An 18,257-nucleotide genomic window follows, 5' to 3' on the forward strand; every position below is an offset into this window, starting at 1 on the left:
GGCAATGGAGGAATTGCTAATAGCTGCCCCCTGTATAATCCTAGTTCTGAAAAGAGAAAGGTGAAAAGCATGCACTGAAATGATCATAGGTTTGAAGGAGTGTTTATTTATCTTTGTATGTGTCAGAGTAGTGCAACTAAATATTTTTAATTAAAAAAATGTTTGGTTTGGGTCCACTTTAAAGGACAACTATCACGGAAATTTTTTTTTTAAATACAAACATAAACATATACATTTCTCACTGAGTAAAATGCATTATAAATTACTTTTTTTCCTATGTTGCCAACACTTATCGTATGTAGTGAACATCTGACAGGATTTGGACTAGTCCATCTCCTCACATGAGAGTCTCAGTGATTGATTGATTTATTTACAAAAGCACTTACTGAACTTCAGTTGCTCAGTCTAACTGCCAAGTAGGGAAGCCAACTGACATCTTTGTATAGATCCTTTCCAGGTGGTGCTTTAGTAAACAATAAAGGTATTACCTAGAATCCTCTATGAGGAGATGGACTACTCCAAAACCTGTCAGATCTGACAACTATTTACTACCTACTGTAATTGACAGCAGTGTAGGAAAACATAATTTATAGTGTATTTTACTCTGGGAGAAATGTACATTTTATATATATTATTTTACATTTTAAACATGTTCCTGATAGCGGTTCTATAATCCTGTTGCAGCATCCAATGGAATCTCACCTGCACCCTGACTGGCTGATGAGCAGCTTTGAGCAGGTTGTGATGTTGTATAAGGCCTGGCTGTTTCTAGAAGCTTGGCCAGTTCACTCAGACAGACAGCAAGCCTCCCTTTCCCTATACTGGTTATGGTACTGAAATTATAAAGTTTGTCACCTGTTTGAGTGAGGGTGCCTGTTGGTGTTTAATACACGTGTACTGTCTGTACACCATCACGCATTATATATTTCCATTAAATTAGCATAACATTTGTGTCATCTCAAAAATATTTGCATCTTCTTAGCTATACCTGATGCTTTATTGTGACTTCTACCTTTGTGTGCTATAACAGAAATAACAGAAAAATCATTGTTACTGCTCTTCACAAACAGCATGAAAACCAGATAAATAATGTGACAAAACTCATGTGAAATTGTGTGCAATTTTGCATATATTGTCTTGCTCTACAAAAGAAGCCATAGTTCATGTACTTTTCATTGTAAAAAGCCATTGTAAGTCTCCAGCAAAAGGCCTGTTCACACATTAAAAAGACACAATGCAAGAAATTTTCATTGAACATACAGAGAATCAAAATAAAAGCAGTATGGGAATATATACAAAAGCAGTATGGGAATATATACATCAAAATATCTATGGAAAAAGTGGTTTCAGGTGCATAGCTTTATGTGTGTTCGTATAAGTGCAAAAGCCTAAAACACAAATAAATCAAAGCAGTTGACATAGCAGGTGGTTACTGAGGGAAAAATCGCATGAAAGGAATTTTAAAGTCTAGGGTTTGCATCCTAATGAGCAACATAAATGTGGATGATGACAGCCTCTCTAACTCTGATCTGCTGGTGAGAAAAGGGATAGATGACTCTAATAGATATTTAAAGTGACCCTGTGGTGAGGGGGATATGGAGGCTTGCATGTTTATTCCCTTTTAAGAGTGCCAATAGCCTGGCTACTCTGCTGGTCCTGTATGTGCAATGCTTTAAACCACTGGCCCAGAATGAAAAGACTGATCAGCTACTCTGGCCTGAGTTTGACCACACTAACCACTTGCTTGTTTCAGGTGATTTAAATGCTACTAATCCGCCAGATGGCCAGGAAACTGACAGCCTCCATATCAGAAAAGGAATACGATGAAATGGGGCCCTAGGCAAGTTAGCAGTTTTGCCCACCAGTGATGGTCACCTGGCCATTTAGTAAGATTTGGTGGGGCCTAGCGTCTACTAGGCACCTAGACTTTCTCCAAACCCTAGGTAACTACCTAGGTTTACCTTGTGGATGATCCGGCTCTCATTACAAGGTCAATGCATTAGGAATTACAACATTTGTCCTGTTTGCAAATTTTACCAGGAAATTACAATGTATGTATCACATATGCCTTTCACAGAGCTTCACAGATTTTATAGCCATAACACTAACTGTCCCACAGAGGAGTTCACAATCTGATCCCTCTCATAATCATAGTCTAGTGTCCTTATCATAGTCTAAGGTCAATTTTGGGGTAGCACAGTGGTGAAGTGGATAGCACTCTTGCCTTACAGTGATGGGTACCCAGTTTAAATCCCAGCCATAAAGCTTGTATGTTCTCTCTGGTTCTGCATGGGCTTCCTCCCATGTCCCAAAAACATACAAATAGGTTGACTGGCACCCCCCTCCCCTCCTCCCAAATTGGCCCTAGACTATGATTGACGTGACTTTAGTAGCGATTAGAATGTGAGCCCCTCTGAGGGATAGTTAGTGACAAGACTATACACACTGTATAAAAGCACGGTGGAAGATGACAGATCTATATAAATACTAAATAATAACAACAGGAAAGCTTCATGCAGATAGTCCCTTGAATTAGATATTAACCTGGGACTGTAGTACTGCAAGGCATGCTAAGGCTATTGCCTAAGGCCTGTGCAAAAACTCCTTACCCCTCCACTAAAAACACCCACCAATAAATGCACAGGACTGCATGACTGGGTGAAATTGGTCAAAGCAGCATTTTAAAAACAAAATAGCAATTAAATAACAAATGTTAACAGAATCAGCAAATCAGCTTAGCCCAAGTGATAGGGCTCCGGAGGACTAATCGATAATTAGCATGCAGCCTGGCACCGAATTAAATAATCCAAACATTTATATGGTGCTTTTTCTCCTGTCGGACTCAAAGCACTCAAGAGATGCAGCCACTGGGATGCGCTCAAGAGGCTACCCTGCAGTGTTAGGGAATCTTGCCATGAACTCCCTACTGAATAGGTACTGACCCTAGCCAGGATTCAAACCCTGGTCTCCCATGTCAAAGGCAGAGCCCTTAGCCAGTACACTATCCACCCACTATGTTGCATGCTACTTAAAGGGTTACCAACTTCCTCGTAGACTGACAATTAACCTGAGGTATCAGCACCGAGGCATTCTGCCTCAGACCATAACCAACCCACCTCCAGAAGCCAAACCCCTCTTGACTAACTCCAAAACATCAATATAATCAATTTTTGTTTCCTGGGGAATGAGGGAATTTCACATCTTGCTGCCAAAATTCCCACTCAACTGCCACCCGGGGTTGCCAACTCATCCCTTTAAATACTGACACCTCTAAGTTATACAGGATTTGGGGCTTCTCACACATAATCAGTGTCTAAACTGCATCTAACTAGCCACAAGACATGTATAATTCATAAGCGTCCGTATTTAAAGGGATGAGTTGGCAACACTGCTGGCACCTCTTCCTCATGTCCCTCTGCTTAACCTTCAGAACCCCCCCCCCTCCACACACACCAATCAGAGCACCTTGAACCCTTACAAACACCACTCAGGGAAAGGGTGGACGGGAGGTTCAAAGCATCCTTTGGATCAATTCCCTACCATTAACCCTTTATCCCTGCTCAGCAAACCCCTATCATTAGGGCCTCCCCTAAGTCCCTGCATTTTTTACCCAGGCACTATCTAGGGTGCTATTCACTACACCATTATGCTATAATCATACTAATATTAATCACACCAGATTTCCTATTGACATTGGCTAATTAGTTGTGCACCCTCATCTAGAGTCCATAGAAGCACTGATAGTTCTTAAACTATGGAAGGGTTGTGTTCCAGCCTTTAATAGGCTAAATGTCTTTCTCTTGCTAGAAGCTATCAGAAGAATTTTTGTTCATCGCTAATGGGCAGCTCTATTTAAAGGTGGCAACTTTAGGTGTAGTACTATTGAGGAGTGACTACACGCAAAAATAAATTATCACACTTGTTTGAAGGGTAGCACTGTGCATTAATTGGTGACCAAATATTTTGAATGGCAAGTGATTCTGATTGAGGCCTCATCTATGAGAAAAGACATCAGGCACAGTGTGTTTTGGCACAGAGTATCTGGGTTCATTTTAGGAATGTGGATGCTTGAAAAATGAATCCCTTCCATGTAAAATATATAAAGCCGCTGCAAGAGCAGTTTACAAATTAGCTTACAATTAGCATACAGTTTCACTTTGCTCTTATAAATTAGTTCAGGAAAAGGCCTGGGATTTTATGCTTCCTATTATTTTGCCTTCCTGGCTCAAACAATATTTGTCATCTGATTGTTGATTATGGCATTATATAAATCATCTCCGAACAGTTTAATATTACAGATTTAATCCGTTTAATCTTGAAATATTTGCAGTTGTGAGTAACTAAGAATAAATAAGGATAATTAATCAATGTACCAATGCAGAGCACTGAAAAGAAATGAGATTGGAACCAAACTAATATTTTATTTATAAGTGAATTATCATATATACTGTATATATTATCTAAAAGATAATGCATTGCAAAAACTTCAGTGGAAACAATCTCTGCTAGCAAATAACTTCCCAAAAAAACCCAGCTTCCTGCAGACACAAGTTTTGGACAAAAGATCTGCACACGCAATGGAGGCACAAGGAAATATGGGTACCAGAGTTGCTGGGATACAATGTTGTGTCAGCTTGTTACAGTGGGATTGTCACCATAAAAATCAAATGTCAACAGCAACTGGTCTGAGTGTATTAAGTGATAAAGATTCTAATCCTGCATTCAAAACTTTTTCTGCTGTTATGGTTTGGAGTTATCACATACTTTAGGAGCACTGGCCCTTTAATAGTCAAAGCCAAACAGTTGCATTCTGGGGGTTCTTTTTATCTATAATATATTCCTCCTCTTCCATTTATTTCCCCGCCTAGCTGGCCTATCTGAAACACAATCATCTGCTCACTTGTGTTTACAAGCAAGGCTGAGGTGACTGGAGGTGTCTTTAACTTACAGGGACAAAAGGGATGATTTACATATTCAGCAGTGATGCATTGTGAAAGGTATCATATGCTCACACCAACCTGAATAATCGCCAATACCTTCTGTTTTAAGGGCTCATTCACACTTAAGCGATTAGCGGGTGATTCCCGCTAATCGCTAGAGCTTTTTAAAGCGTTAGTGCTATAGTTACCCTATGGCAGTGTTCTCACTACCACGATTTGTGTCGATCGCGGGCATTTTGTGATTAGCGCCAATTGCAAACGTGTTATCTGCAGCATTTTCTGGGCTATTCAGCAGCGATCGCAGTACAGTGCTTATAAACCGCTGACCACGATCGCTCTGAAATCAAGGAAAATGCTAGCGATAAGCGCTAGGTTTTGTGATTTTAAGTGTCAATGAGCCCTAAGAAGGCAAACATCTGTTTTGCATTTCATTTTAGTAAGAAGGCTTTTTGGTCCTTTTTAGCCCCTTACACACTCCTAGGAGTTCTGGTTCACCATAAGCTTGCTGGACAATCTGTAAATATGGGTACTAGGTAATATCAATAGTAGAATATCAGTAAATTGCAATGCTGAGAAATGGTCAGTGTGCTAGACAGTAAGTACTCATAATCCAAATCTGAACCAATGTTCCTCCTTGGAACCCCACTGAGACAGCTGCCAATTAGGTATAGTCAATGAGATGCAAATGATGATTCCAAGTTTAGGAAAACTTATGCAGCTTTAGAATAATTAACACCTCATTGTCCATCCCTATTGCCAGTAAGCATAAAAAAGGCCAGATGTGATAATCTTAGTGGTGGACTGTGACCAGCGCAAGGCTGGGAGACACCATGGTAGATCGAGCTAGCATATTATACTGTATGTGCATATACAAACAACACATAAGTGCAATAACTTTTGATTTGAACTGATAACAAGGGTTCTATACTATATTTAGTCTGTTCAAGTTTATGGCAACATTGCATGAGCAATTAAGTTGGGTGAAGGAGATGAGAGGAGTAATTTCAACAAGCAGGTGGTGTATCGCCTGCAATGGACTGGGAATGTAAGTGTAAGAGACTGTGGAGCATGACACTTACATATGCAAACTTTTATTGGGGGCGGTGTACCTATATAGTGTCTAGAAAACCCAATAAGACAGCGTTATTCTCAGGGAGCGCTCTTTTATTTCTTATACTGATTTTTATAATAATCTTATGGCTGCGTACTATTTATGCACTGTTTCCATAGTAAGTATGCAAACTGGATGAACTTCGTGCTTATTATTTCTGTAGATGATCACTCAGGAAAGCAAGCAAGGCAGCAAGACTTGATCATTACAAAGATATCAAAATACCAACAGACAACTTGGCAGAATCCCCATTATGCTACTATAGAAACTACAGTCAGAAGTTATTGTGACAGTAGTTATTTCATAACATCAGAAGCCTGTGTGGGAAATTTGCTGAAATCAAAAGCAGTAAGCGTAGGAGGGATGTACGCCACATTAAAAAACCTACACTGTTTTACAGTCGCTTCTTCCAGCACACAACAAACATGGGGAAAGCAGTCATCCCAAAACTAATATTTCAATTTCAAGTGCAATCTGGTGAGCTAAGATACATAATGGCTTCTTATATTGTTGCCCACGGAGACGTATGAGCTCTCCTTGCAATATGGTGGGTGTCTTGTTTCCATTTATTCTGCAAATTCTCCATATAAAAAATGGAATCAAAAATATAACAGTCACAGCTGTGTATAGAATGATTGTTTGCTGGCTCAGTCCATTGTTTTTTTTATTCCACAATTTTGGTCAACAGGTTTGGATTCAAAGTCTTTTTTGGGGCACTACATGAAACTTCTTCCATCTAACTATAACCTTTGACCTATGCCTAAATTTAAACTGGATATACCTAACCCTCATACCTTTTTTACTGTATTTCACTAAAAGTGGTCACACATGATACAAATCTTTATACAGTACTTCTTTTCAATTTGAGGATGACATTCATTTTTATGAGATCGAATTGTAACATTTGAAAATTCTGACCAATGTATTCACAAAAGGATTGTGCACAGGCAGCACTTTGTGTAACTTGCATTATACATACAATGCGTGGTGTGTTGTTTCTATAACACATGTTGCACTATTTGCACAATACACAGTAAACAAGCAATGTACACGTGTTATGCAGACTACAGAACATGCCTAACATCAGATAAAATGTATGTGTATTGCTGGAGGACACATACATTTTACCTACCTTTTAGGAATACATACTGCTATATGGTTTAGCTCTCCAACATCTATAGCAAAGCTGAAATACTAGTTGTCAATAAAATTACATAAGTACTGAAAATCATTATATATAATATCCTACCTGCATTTAGTAGTGGCAGATTGTCAACCCCATTTAGTGTTTCAGGTGTTGAACACTCACACACCAAGGCACACTGAAAAACAAGTTAAAAAATTATGTTAGATTATATTTTACGTGAAAGTGAAACAGGTACAGTAAATGTTGGAATAAAACACACATCTGGAAAAACATCAATACCTAAAGACATCAATAAATATTCAGATTTGTGAATTTTACTACCAATATTTGACTAAAGGAGAGGAGAAGATAAAAGGTGAAGGGGCATAAAGGGGAAATAGAGATAATCCATAGAGTATAAAAGCTCACAAGTTTATTAGGTACCAATAGTGATTTTTTTTTACAAACCTCCTACTAAAATACAACACAGACTAAATACAGCTAGATTAGGTAATTGTTTGCTAATATGGCCACACAAACATAACACCCAGCACAGGGTAACTTGGTAAACTGGTCATGGAGGAACACTGGTAAAGATGGCTATGTGAAATCTTATGCAGAAGGTAGGTCACCAATAGCAGACTGGATAAAGCTGGTTGCTGTAGAGTTGTTAAGTAGAGCTTAAAATCCCCCGAGAATTAGAGATCAGTTTAGCAAACTGCTCAAAAGTAATTTCAGCAAGGCTTGGTGTACAGAGGCGCCAGAGTAGAATAAAAATGTTTAAAAACCGTCTAAAAGAGGGGGATGTTCAGGTGGACTTACCTCCCTCAAAAATATAGAACTCAATTGAGTCACAATATATCAATACAAAAAAACGTTTTATTTAACTCCACTTAGTGCAACGCGTTTCGCAGGTGTGGTCCTGCTTCATCAGGCAAACAGGAGTATAACTCAATGGGTCTAGATGCAGAAGTGAGCACAGAGGCGCTCACTTCTGCATCTAGACCCATTGAGTTATACTCCTGTTTGCCTGATGAAGCAGGACCACACCTGCGAAACGCGTTGCACTAAGTGGAGTTAAATAAAACGTTTTTTTGTATTGATATATTGTGACTCAATTGAGTTCTATATTTTTGAGGGAGGTAAGTCCACCTGAACATCCCCCTCTTTTAGACGGTTTTTAAACATTTTTATTCTACTCTGGCGCCTCTGTACACCAAGCCTTGCTGAAATCTTGATTCCACCCTCGGTGGAGGGGTGCTACCCCGTTTCCTATCTACAGAGAGCGACATCTTAATAACCTGAGTGGGGTCAGGTTCTAATTCTCCCCACCTGCATTTGAAGTGGTTGCCTATGGGTAACCCATGTTTGTGAGTATATCTTAATATTTTGCTTTAAACCACAACCAACTTAACAATACTACACCATATTGGGCTCTCGATTTCTCTTTGTTCTTCCATGCTCAAAAGTAATGGTAAGTATAAAAATGATTACTACGATGTTTTGTATATATGAATGGATGCAAACTAAAGACAGTATTAATAAGTATAATGCAAAATATCCTAATCTAAATCTTGACAACCTAGCAACAAAAGAGTTATGTTTCATTCACATGCCAGACGTTATGCTTTGTACACACGCTAGATGGTTCTCGGCAAAGCAGGTCATTTCAGCGTGCAATCTTCCAGGCGCTGCGCCTGACATAGGTGCTGCCATGGACATAATGTTATTATGTCTATGGCCATGCAGTGGTGTAATTCAGGTGCCAGCGTTTGCCGGACCCGCCTCTCCCTCCAAGTTGCTACGACTTGGAAGCAGAATAGTAATTAACGCCACCAGGAATTTGTGCGGCAACAGGGTGAGTCATCATTCAGCTCACCCTGCACCAAAGTGACTGGTGATCAAAGTGACTGCAGTGAGAATACATGTTCGTAATTCTCGGGGGAGGAGGCAAATCGTCATGGTGATGATGCTGAGAGAGGAGATAGGGGGAAGCAATGCAATTGAGGAGGAGGGGAGAAAGTCTTTCACTTTAAAACTCATTGCAATTGATCCATTACACAAGTGGAATACCAATATGTGTAAGGTACTACAACTCTGACACAGATAACTATAATGACAGTCATGCAGTGACAGTTATGCACTGTGATAGGGATCCAATGATTCTAGACAGCAGCTCAAATCTCTTGGCAGATAAGGACGATGGTCAGGAAAGTGTCCTTAGGGCTAGGTTCACAGTGGTCAGTTGCATAATGCACACATTAAAATGTGTTTGAATTGCAATGGACACTGAACTTGGATTTTAATGCAAAGCCTGCATGCAGTGAGTAAGAATAACTCGATCAGTTACACTGCAGTACTGTGAACAGCCCCATAGAATTGTATGGGCAGTAAGTTGACATGCAGAATTATTTTGTAACGCAACTGATCACTGTGAACAGGGCCTTAGACAACAGCAACACAAGAAAACCACACTGATTTTTTACCCCTAAAAATACAAAGCATTATTATGTTACTAAATACCCAACTTATCATTAAAGAGCAACTGTAGTGAAAATAAAGTTATGATAAAAATTGCTTTTATTTATTTATAAATTAGTCAGTGTTTGCCCATTGTAAAATTGTTCTTCTCCCTAAATGACATTCTGAAATTTATCAAAGGTTAAAGCATCTTTAATCCTGTCAGGGTGAGCTCTTGCAACGTCTGGTTACTGAGAGTTTCAAAGCCAGTGCAAAATATGCCTGGTCTCACAGAATGCTCGGGAAAAGTGGAAGGGGAGCATTCTGCATAGCTAATCATCCTAGGCTAAACATCAATGGGAGTGCAGGGCTACATACCAATGTATATAAATTGTGTTTCTGAAATCAGTGCCTCTTTAAATTTGCCTTCCAGTCAATACAGTAAAAATAGCTTTTACATAAAGTGCAAATTCCAGTTTTTTACTCTCCTTTAACACACACCCCATTCACAAATTCAAGCAATTTAATATGAAAGTCACAAGCTGAATATATTTGCTGCTATCATATAGCAAGCAGGTGTAGCAATACGTGAGATTTCATCGCCGGCCGTTGTCTAATTGCTATGTAAATTGACTTAGCCGATGAGTGAAACATTTTAAAGATATGTGCCCAAGAAGAACATTTCACTTACTGATAAAAACACAGCTGGTGCATAATTTCTGACATTCCCCTTGTGTAGATATTCAGGTCTGCATAATTCAAATCAAGTCAAAAGCAGAATTTGACAGTATAATATGGAAATGTGCTACAAGTTATTTAAAAGATAGTTACTGGAATTGACAAAAGTTTGACACCTGGGCAATATTAGTGTAGAATAATAAAAGGCATCAGTCAGTTTGACAAGATCCAATAACACACAAGCAATGGGAAGTCGGAGGCTCTATAGGACAACAAGAGTCAACTTCTTTATACCAGGAGACTTTTCACAATATTATTCAGTGCCAGTCCTTGGACTCTTGCCTACAATAACAAAATTAAAATACTGAAGACAAGATCGGCATCACTCATTCATGACTTGAGGCATTTCTGTAGCGGAAAATTCTGCTGTGATGGCTTCAAATATAAATGAGTCTGCTTGATCTGTCTTTGGAGTATAAAAACACTGAAATAGAATGTATATTGGGACTCTTGGATGCAAAGATTATTGGCGAGACGTGCTCAGTTCCTATCAAATGGACCGGTGTCTATGAAAACTGGTGATACACACAGTTCTTTAATTTACAGGCTGGAACCCCATTTAGGAGATAATCTTACTTCCAAACCCAGTGACGACCATCACGGAAACTAAAATCTGTGTGTCAGTGCATTTCTCCTTTTATGGCCTCTGACTCTTCCTCCTGTTCCTAGACTTCCGGTACACAGCCCTTCCTACAAGGCACCATGAGAGTACTGTTCTGGATGCAGCTCGTTCCTCTTGTGCCAGAAATGGGTCGGGGAGAAGAGAGGGAGCATAAGAGCTCCCAACAGCTTACAAACAATATTTTTATAAATTGTTGATCTTAACTAGTATGGAACCCAGTAGTTCTTTTTTGCGTTAAAAGATTGTGTACAGCATATAACATACTACCACAAATTTTTTTTTTTTTTTTTAGCAGAATAGCATTCAATTATGCACAGCACTTTCTTCAGTGCAAAGCTTCCTGCCACATCTGAAGAGATAACATAATCTTTTGTTTACATTCCTTTTTCTGCTACAATTAGTATACAGTGAGCAGCATGCTGAGCTCCACACATTGTAGAACCAGAGTTGAGAACTGATCACTAGATAGATTTTAATATATGAATATTAAGTTATAATAAGTTATAGTACTATAGTATATAGTAATATAGTATTGCATGGCCTATAAAAATGAAGTATGGCAATATGTCAGTGTATACATGCCCCCAAATAACTATTAGGTAGCCTGTCACCCAAAAACTAAAACCCCCAACTAACCACAAAGCAGCATGTCCATGAAATAACAGCTAGGCAGCATAATAACAACATTAGGGAGGCTTTTACCACAAATGGCATAAATAGGTATAATGCACAAACAGACACTTTGGCAGCCTCCTATAACAGATAGAGGGCCCAGGGCAAATCCTATTAACAGATGGTTTCTCCTCCCCATTTCAGTAACAGTCCTTCGTGACAGCCCATCTGTCACAAACCTCCAGTAAAATACTGCCCCAAAACTGACCTTCAGTAACAGACTGCACCAGTGACAAACAGAATCCCCAGCAATGGACAGCAACCCCATTACAGATCCCTGCAGCAGACAGTACTAGCAGTAACACACAGCAAGCCTGTGGCAGGACCTCCAGTAGCAGACAGGACTCTCCACAACAGACAAGGCCTTCAGTAACAGGCTGCACCCTTATGACGCATAGGACCCTCAGTAACAGACAGCCTCCCTGTAACAGGACCACCAGTAATATACATTCTTCCTGGCAAAGTCTAAAAAAAGAAAGGTTGACTGTATAGGACTCCTAAAGGATGACGGTGGGAACTCAATGGTGGATGACCAAGGTAAGGCAGAGTTATTAAATGCTTTCTTTGCTTCTGTCTTCACAAAGGAAATAGCACTGTTGCAAATTACAGATGCAGAAGAGTCTCAATCTTCCAACTGTAATATTAAATACTTAACGCAGGAAGAAGTGAAGGCAAGACTAAATAAATGAAAAATAGACAAGGCACCTGGCCCGGATGGCATACATCCCCAGGCCCTAAGGGAATTAAGTTCAGTTATAGATAAACCCCTTTATCTTATCTTTTGTGACTCTCTTTTAACTGGCAGAGTCCCAGTGGATTGGCGTACAGCCCACGTTTTCCCATTTTTTAAGAAGGGCAAAAAATCAGATCCAGGAAATTATAGACCTGTAAGCTCAACATCAGCTGTATGCAAACTATTTGAGGGGTTACTATGAGATACTATACATGACTTCATAGTATTTCTCAGCATCAACATGGGTTTACTAAAGACAGGTCCTGTTGCACTAACTTGCTCAGCTTTTATGAGGTAGTGAACGCTAATGTGGATATTGGGAATGCTGTAGATGTGATATACTTGGACTTTGCAAAGGCCTTCGACACTGTTCCCCACAAAAGTCTGGTGCAAAAGTTGAGGATGCAAGGACTGGGGAAGAGTCTGTGTGCATGGTTAGGGAACTGGCTAATGGACAGAAAACAAAGAGTTGTGGTCAATGGATCATACTCAAAATGGGAGACTGTTAGCAGTGGGGTCCCACAGGGGTCTGTACTGGGTCCAGTACTCTTCAATGTATTTATTAATGACCTAGTAGGTGCAGTAGTGAGCAATGTTGCTATTTTTGCATATGATACAAATACAGATGAAATTCAATGTTGAAAAATGTAAAGTCATGCATTTTGGTCGTACCAATGGTCTAGCACCATACAAAATAAATGGGATACAGTTGGGGACATCAAACTTGGAAAAGGACTTAGGAGTACTCATCGACAACAAGTTAAATAATTGTACTCAATGCCAAGCCGCTGCAGCTAAAGCTAACAAAATTTTGGGATGCATTAAAAGGGAAATAAAAACTCGAGATGCAAGCATAATATTGCCCGTTTAACTTTCTAGTAAGGCCACATCTGGAATATGGAATTCAGTTCTGGGCACCACATTACAAAAAAGATATTGCAGTTTTAGAGCAGGTGCAGAGACGAGCAGCAAAAATGATACGTGGGATGGAAGGTCTCACTTACCAAGAAAGGTTAGATAAACTGGGTTTATTTAGTCTAGAGCAGGGGTCTCAAACTCACGGCCCGTGGGCCATTTGCGGCCCTCGATACAATATTTTGTGGCCCTCGTCGGCAAAAGCTTCCTTATAGTTCGCTTGAGTGCTCCCAAGTAATCCGCCGCATCCCCGCCGCTAAACGAGGGCTGCAGAGCCCCCAAATCGCCCGGGGGGCAATCTGCCAGCATTTCCTGGAAGGGGCAGAGCTTTCAGCTTCAGCTCTGCCCCTCCTGACGTCAATCGCCGCACGGATCGCTGCCTCTCCCCGCCCCTCTCTTTGAAGGAAGAGTGAGAGGGGTGGGCAGAGGCGGCTATGCACCGCGATTGTGAAATTCCTTATGCGGCCCAGCCTCATCCTGACTTTGCCTCCTGCAACCCCCAGGTAAATTGAGTTTGAGACCCCTGGTCTAAAGAAAAGACGCCTTAGAGGGGATCTAATTAACATGTATAAATACGTCAGAGGGCAATATAAAAGCTTGGCGGATGAGCTTTTTGTCCCTAGGCCTTCTCAGAGGACTAGAGGACATGATCTGCGCATGGAGGAAAAACGTTTTAGCCATTTATTTAGGAAAGGGTTCTTTACAGTAAGAGTGATTAAGATGTGGAATGCATTGCCACAGGAAGTCATTATGGCAAACTCTATATCTGCATTTAAAGGGGGCTTAGATGTTTTTCTTGAGTTGAAAGACATTCATGGCTACAATTACTAGGTAATGCCCAATGATGTTGATCCAGGGATGTAATCTGATTGTCATCTGGAGTCGGGAAGGAATTTTTTTCCTTTTTGAAGCTAATTGAACCATGCCTTGTAAGGGTTTTTCTCCTTCCTCTGGATCAACAGGGATATGTGAGGGAGCAGGTTGGTGTTGTACTTTGTTCTCTGGTTGAACTCGATGGACGTATGTCTTTTTTCAACCAAAATAACTATGTAACTATGTAAAAGTGCTCCCATTAACAAGCGCTCCCTGTATGCAGAACTGGCAGCGCTTATAGAGCTTACCTGTCTCCACACTGTCCTGCATAGAGTCTTCCACCTCTGATCTGCTCCCCCTCTTTATATCACGTGACACCAAAAAGCATAGCTGATTCAGGGCCCATCCAGCTACTCAAACTCTTAGGTAGGGGAGATAAACTGTATAAGAACCAATAAAAAAGGAGGAGAAGGGGACCACTACAACCACCACCCAAAACACCATCATACTGGAGCAAGGAATGGATGACCAAACAGTTGGTAGAAAAAGGGGATCCCGCTACACTGTAGGATTGGTTAAAAGTCCAATCTTTATTGTCACATACGTGGACACACAGAAAAAAGCTCACACGTATCAGAGCAAAGGCTCCAATATCATAATGTAATTAATTTTTCTAAATGAGAAACACGAGGGATCCTGTGCTGCAGAGCCCAGGGCAGGCATCATATATGTACCACTGTAGATACACCTCTGCTATTAGGTTACAAATTGCTGCATAATGGACCACAGCAAGTACTACTGGAAGGGGAATTAAAGAGAAACCGTAACCAAGAATTGAACTTCATCCCAAACAGTAATTAATACCCCCTTTCCCATGAGAACGGTATTCCTTTTCTCAAACGGATCATCAGGGGCCTCTGTATGGCTTAGTTTGTGGTGAAACCCCTCCCACAGTGTGATGTCAGTCCTCACAGCAGTGTCTTGTTGCATTGTGGGAAATAACAGCTGTTTCCAAATGCCTAAAATGCAAGCAGCATCTCCTTCCAGTGACATAACCTGCCAGCAGTAAAAATGTCACCATGTGATAAATGTCAGAATGTAAATGACAAAACACTGACTAAATCATGTATACATAATTATTGTAAAAATTAAGCACTTTTTTTATTTCTTTATTTTCACTGGAGTTCCTCTTTAGTTAGCTTTCCCAGTTGCGTACCCACAAGAAGAACGTTTTAAAATAAATCCACAGTTGGTATTTAGTTGCTAATTAAGTACCATTACAGCAACCCTCAATATGTTTTCATATGGCTCACGAGAGAGTTTTTCAAACTTTCAGCCCCTAATAGCTAACAATAAATCCATGCCAACTTTTATGAATCGCTTTGATTTTCAGCTTGTAATGAAGAACAAAAACTGAGAGCCCAAATATAGTGTAGTATTTATGTCAAATATGTAGATCAAATGAGATTAGCAATAGTTATACTCACAAACAAGGTTACCACACAGGCAACCACTGGCAAGGCAGGTGGGGAGAATTAGAACCTGACGCCACTCAGGTTTAAGAAGTCTCTCTGTAGATAGGAAGTAATGGGGATACACCCCCTCCACCTAGACTGGTAGCAAATTTGTATACAGAGGCTCCAACAAGGTTAAAACTGTTTAAAAAGGGGAAGTTTGGTAGACTTACCTCCCTCATACAAAAACAGACTAAAAAGCGTTACTGTTATTCACATTTATTAGATATTTCAAGGTGCAATGCATTTCGCAGGTCTCACTCCTGCTTCTCTCCAATTTATTGCCTGATGAAGCAGGACTGAGACCTGCGAAATGCGTTGCACCTTGGAGTATCTAATAAATGTGAATTACAGTTATGCTTTTTATTCTGTTTTACTATGAGGGATATAAGTCCACCAAACTTCCCCTTTTAAACGTTTTTTAAACGGTTTTAAACTTGTTGGTGCCTCTGTATACAAATTTGCTTCCACTTTGATTTTCAGCACATGATAACCTAAGTATTTCATGTCCTGTATGTTCAAAACACCCTGTATGTTCAAAACACTGTCATCTGGTACGACTGCAAATATTGTTTCTACCATGACATTGTTATGAACAGGGCTCCTTTCATAGCTTGACTGCAGTTCTGATCTAATTGTTATTGTACCTTTTGTCCTTGGGTGTCCGTTGTGATGTGATCTGCTTCTCCATTCTGTATCTCGCCCATCTTCACCAGGCTCACTTCAATACTGCCAATCTTCTTTCCACCATTTAAAGTTCTGAAATAAAGAAAGTCAACTAATAAAATGCATGAATATAACTATAACCGTTAATGTGAACAGAGTTATAACCATTTAAGAGCAGAGCAGCAGGCAGACTAAGCTAACAGCAAAGGATTAAACAGGTAATCATCCCAGGCACAGCCCTTTCCAAGAAATCTGGAGTCTCCTAGGCCTAGCATGAGATCAGCATTCACCATACAGTGATGTAAGAGGAAATTATCTAGACTCTCCTGATGGCATAATGTAAAGCTGCATTCCAATCTGGGGCATTGTCAAATAGCTTTCAGTGCATTATTTACATACCTGAAATAGTAAACAGGAACACTAGAAATAAACCGGCTGAGAATTGCAGATTATGCAATTTTTCGGCAGCAATAAAGTCATAATAAGAAACAGGTTATAACATGAAAACAATTATGGAGAAATGTTAAGAATTTTTCCCAAGTGTGTCTCTAAAATCCCACATCTGTACAGCCCATTAAATATATTCATATATATTCATAGTATTCGCAACGCATTGTCAGAATTTTTTATAGTGTAGTTCCAGTCACAGACATTAGACAGAAGAGCTTTCTATGTGCCCTGGCTGAAATTTAGTAGCGTACAATTACTGTATTACAAATGGTTTGTATTCTGTAATTAACTGCGTGTGTACAGGACCCTGTGCTGCCTGACTTCCATCCCAGGGGGAATCAAGCTCAGAAGAAATTAATATCTTTTTTGTAATTTTTTGTTTTTTTGTTGTTGTTGTTGATGAGTGTCTTGTTATTATTTTTACATAAAGTTTCATTTTAAAAGTTTCACTAAGGGCTCTTTCACACTAGCTAATGTGTGCATGAACCCGGTTTTGTGCACACGTTATGAATTACGACATGTTGTCTGTAAGTTGCGGTTGGACGCATATCAGCGCCGCTAGTTCTAATTTGCCTGATGGGAAAATGCTTGCGGTGGACGATTAAAAGCTCACAGATGCGTTACAATGTAACGCTCTGGAACAAAGCGCTCCAGAGAGTTATGTCTATTGTTAGAGTCTAATGTAAAGGGTAGCGTTGTAGAGTCGGTACAAAAATCTTCCGACTCCAACTCTGACTCCTCAGTTTATGAAACCACGACTTCGACTCCAACTCCGACTCTGGGTACTCAAAATGGCTCCGACTCCTCAACTCCGACTCTTTAGTCTAATACTTAACAGTGCTGTGGATTTTGTACAAAAATCATCCGGCTCCGACTCCCGACTTCTCAGTTTATGAAATCAACGACTCCGACTCCAACGCCGACTCCGGGTGCCCAAAATTGCCCCGACTCCGACTCCTCGTCTCCGACTCCAACTCCGACTCCACAGCCCTGGTAAAGGGTGATTATAAGAAAACCAGAACCCATCTGTATAATGAAAAATATATTGGCTGGACTTAAGAATTTGCAAAAAATTGGAAAAACTTTATTGAAATATACACACCGACTATAAAAACAATTAAAAACATATAAAACTCCCTGTAATGCAAATAAACATTGCCCCTGCAGAAATTACAATCTTATATATATGTGCAAAATGCAAGCGGCCAATAGCAAGGAGAGCAATCAAAAAAACAAACCTGGTTACATGAGAAAAACATTTGTGCTAGTGCTAACAAAAGAAAATCAAAAATGCTTGTTGAGCATCAAAAAGTGAAATAAATAAAAAATAACCAAGGTGAACCCCAGAAAAAATGGGGGGAATTTTGCAAAAACAAAATAGAAAAAGTGTGTATATATATATATATATATATATATATGAAAAACAATCACTCTCCCCATGCAGCCAGGATCAAAACAGCCTTCAGCCTCCATCGAAGCAGCAGATGCTGCGAGTGC

The 18,257-nt window shown here is 39.9% G+C and overlaps 1 protein-coding gene across 5 annotated transcripts in view; it reads right to left on the reverse strand.

Annotated features, from left to right (window-relative positions):
- INPP4B (inositol polyphosphate-4-phosphatase type II B) overlaps positions 1 to 18,257 on the reverse strand; it is a 668,171-nt gene that overhangs the window by 318,682 nt on the left and 331,232 nt on the right. For all 5 annotated transcript variants that reach the window (XM_068279481.1, XM_068279471.1, XM_068279463.1 and 2 more), the window contains exons 5-6: positions 16,292 to 16,403; positions 7,301 to 7,373 (exon numbers count right to left, since the gene is read on the reverse strand). In XM_068279481.1, the coding sequence (XP_068135582.1) occupies positions 7,301 to 7,373; positions 16,292 to 16,403 (185 nt within the window). The remainder of the gene's footprint in view (positions 1 to 7,300; positions 7,374 to 16,291; positions 16,404 to 18,257) is intronic.

Source organism: Hyperolius riggenbachi, chromosome 1 (assembly GCF_040937935.1).
Source record: "Hyperolius riggenbachi isolate aHypRig1 chromosome 1, aHypRig1.pri, whole genome shotgun sequence".
Taxonomy (NCBI): Eukaryota; Metazoa; Chordata; class Amphibia; order Anura; family Hyperoliidae; genus Hyperolius; species Hyperolius riggenbachi.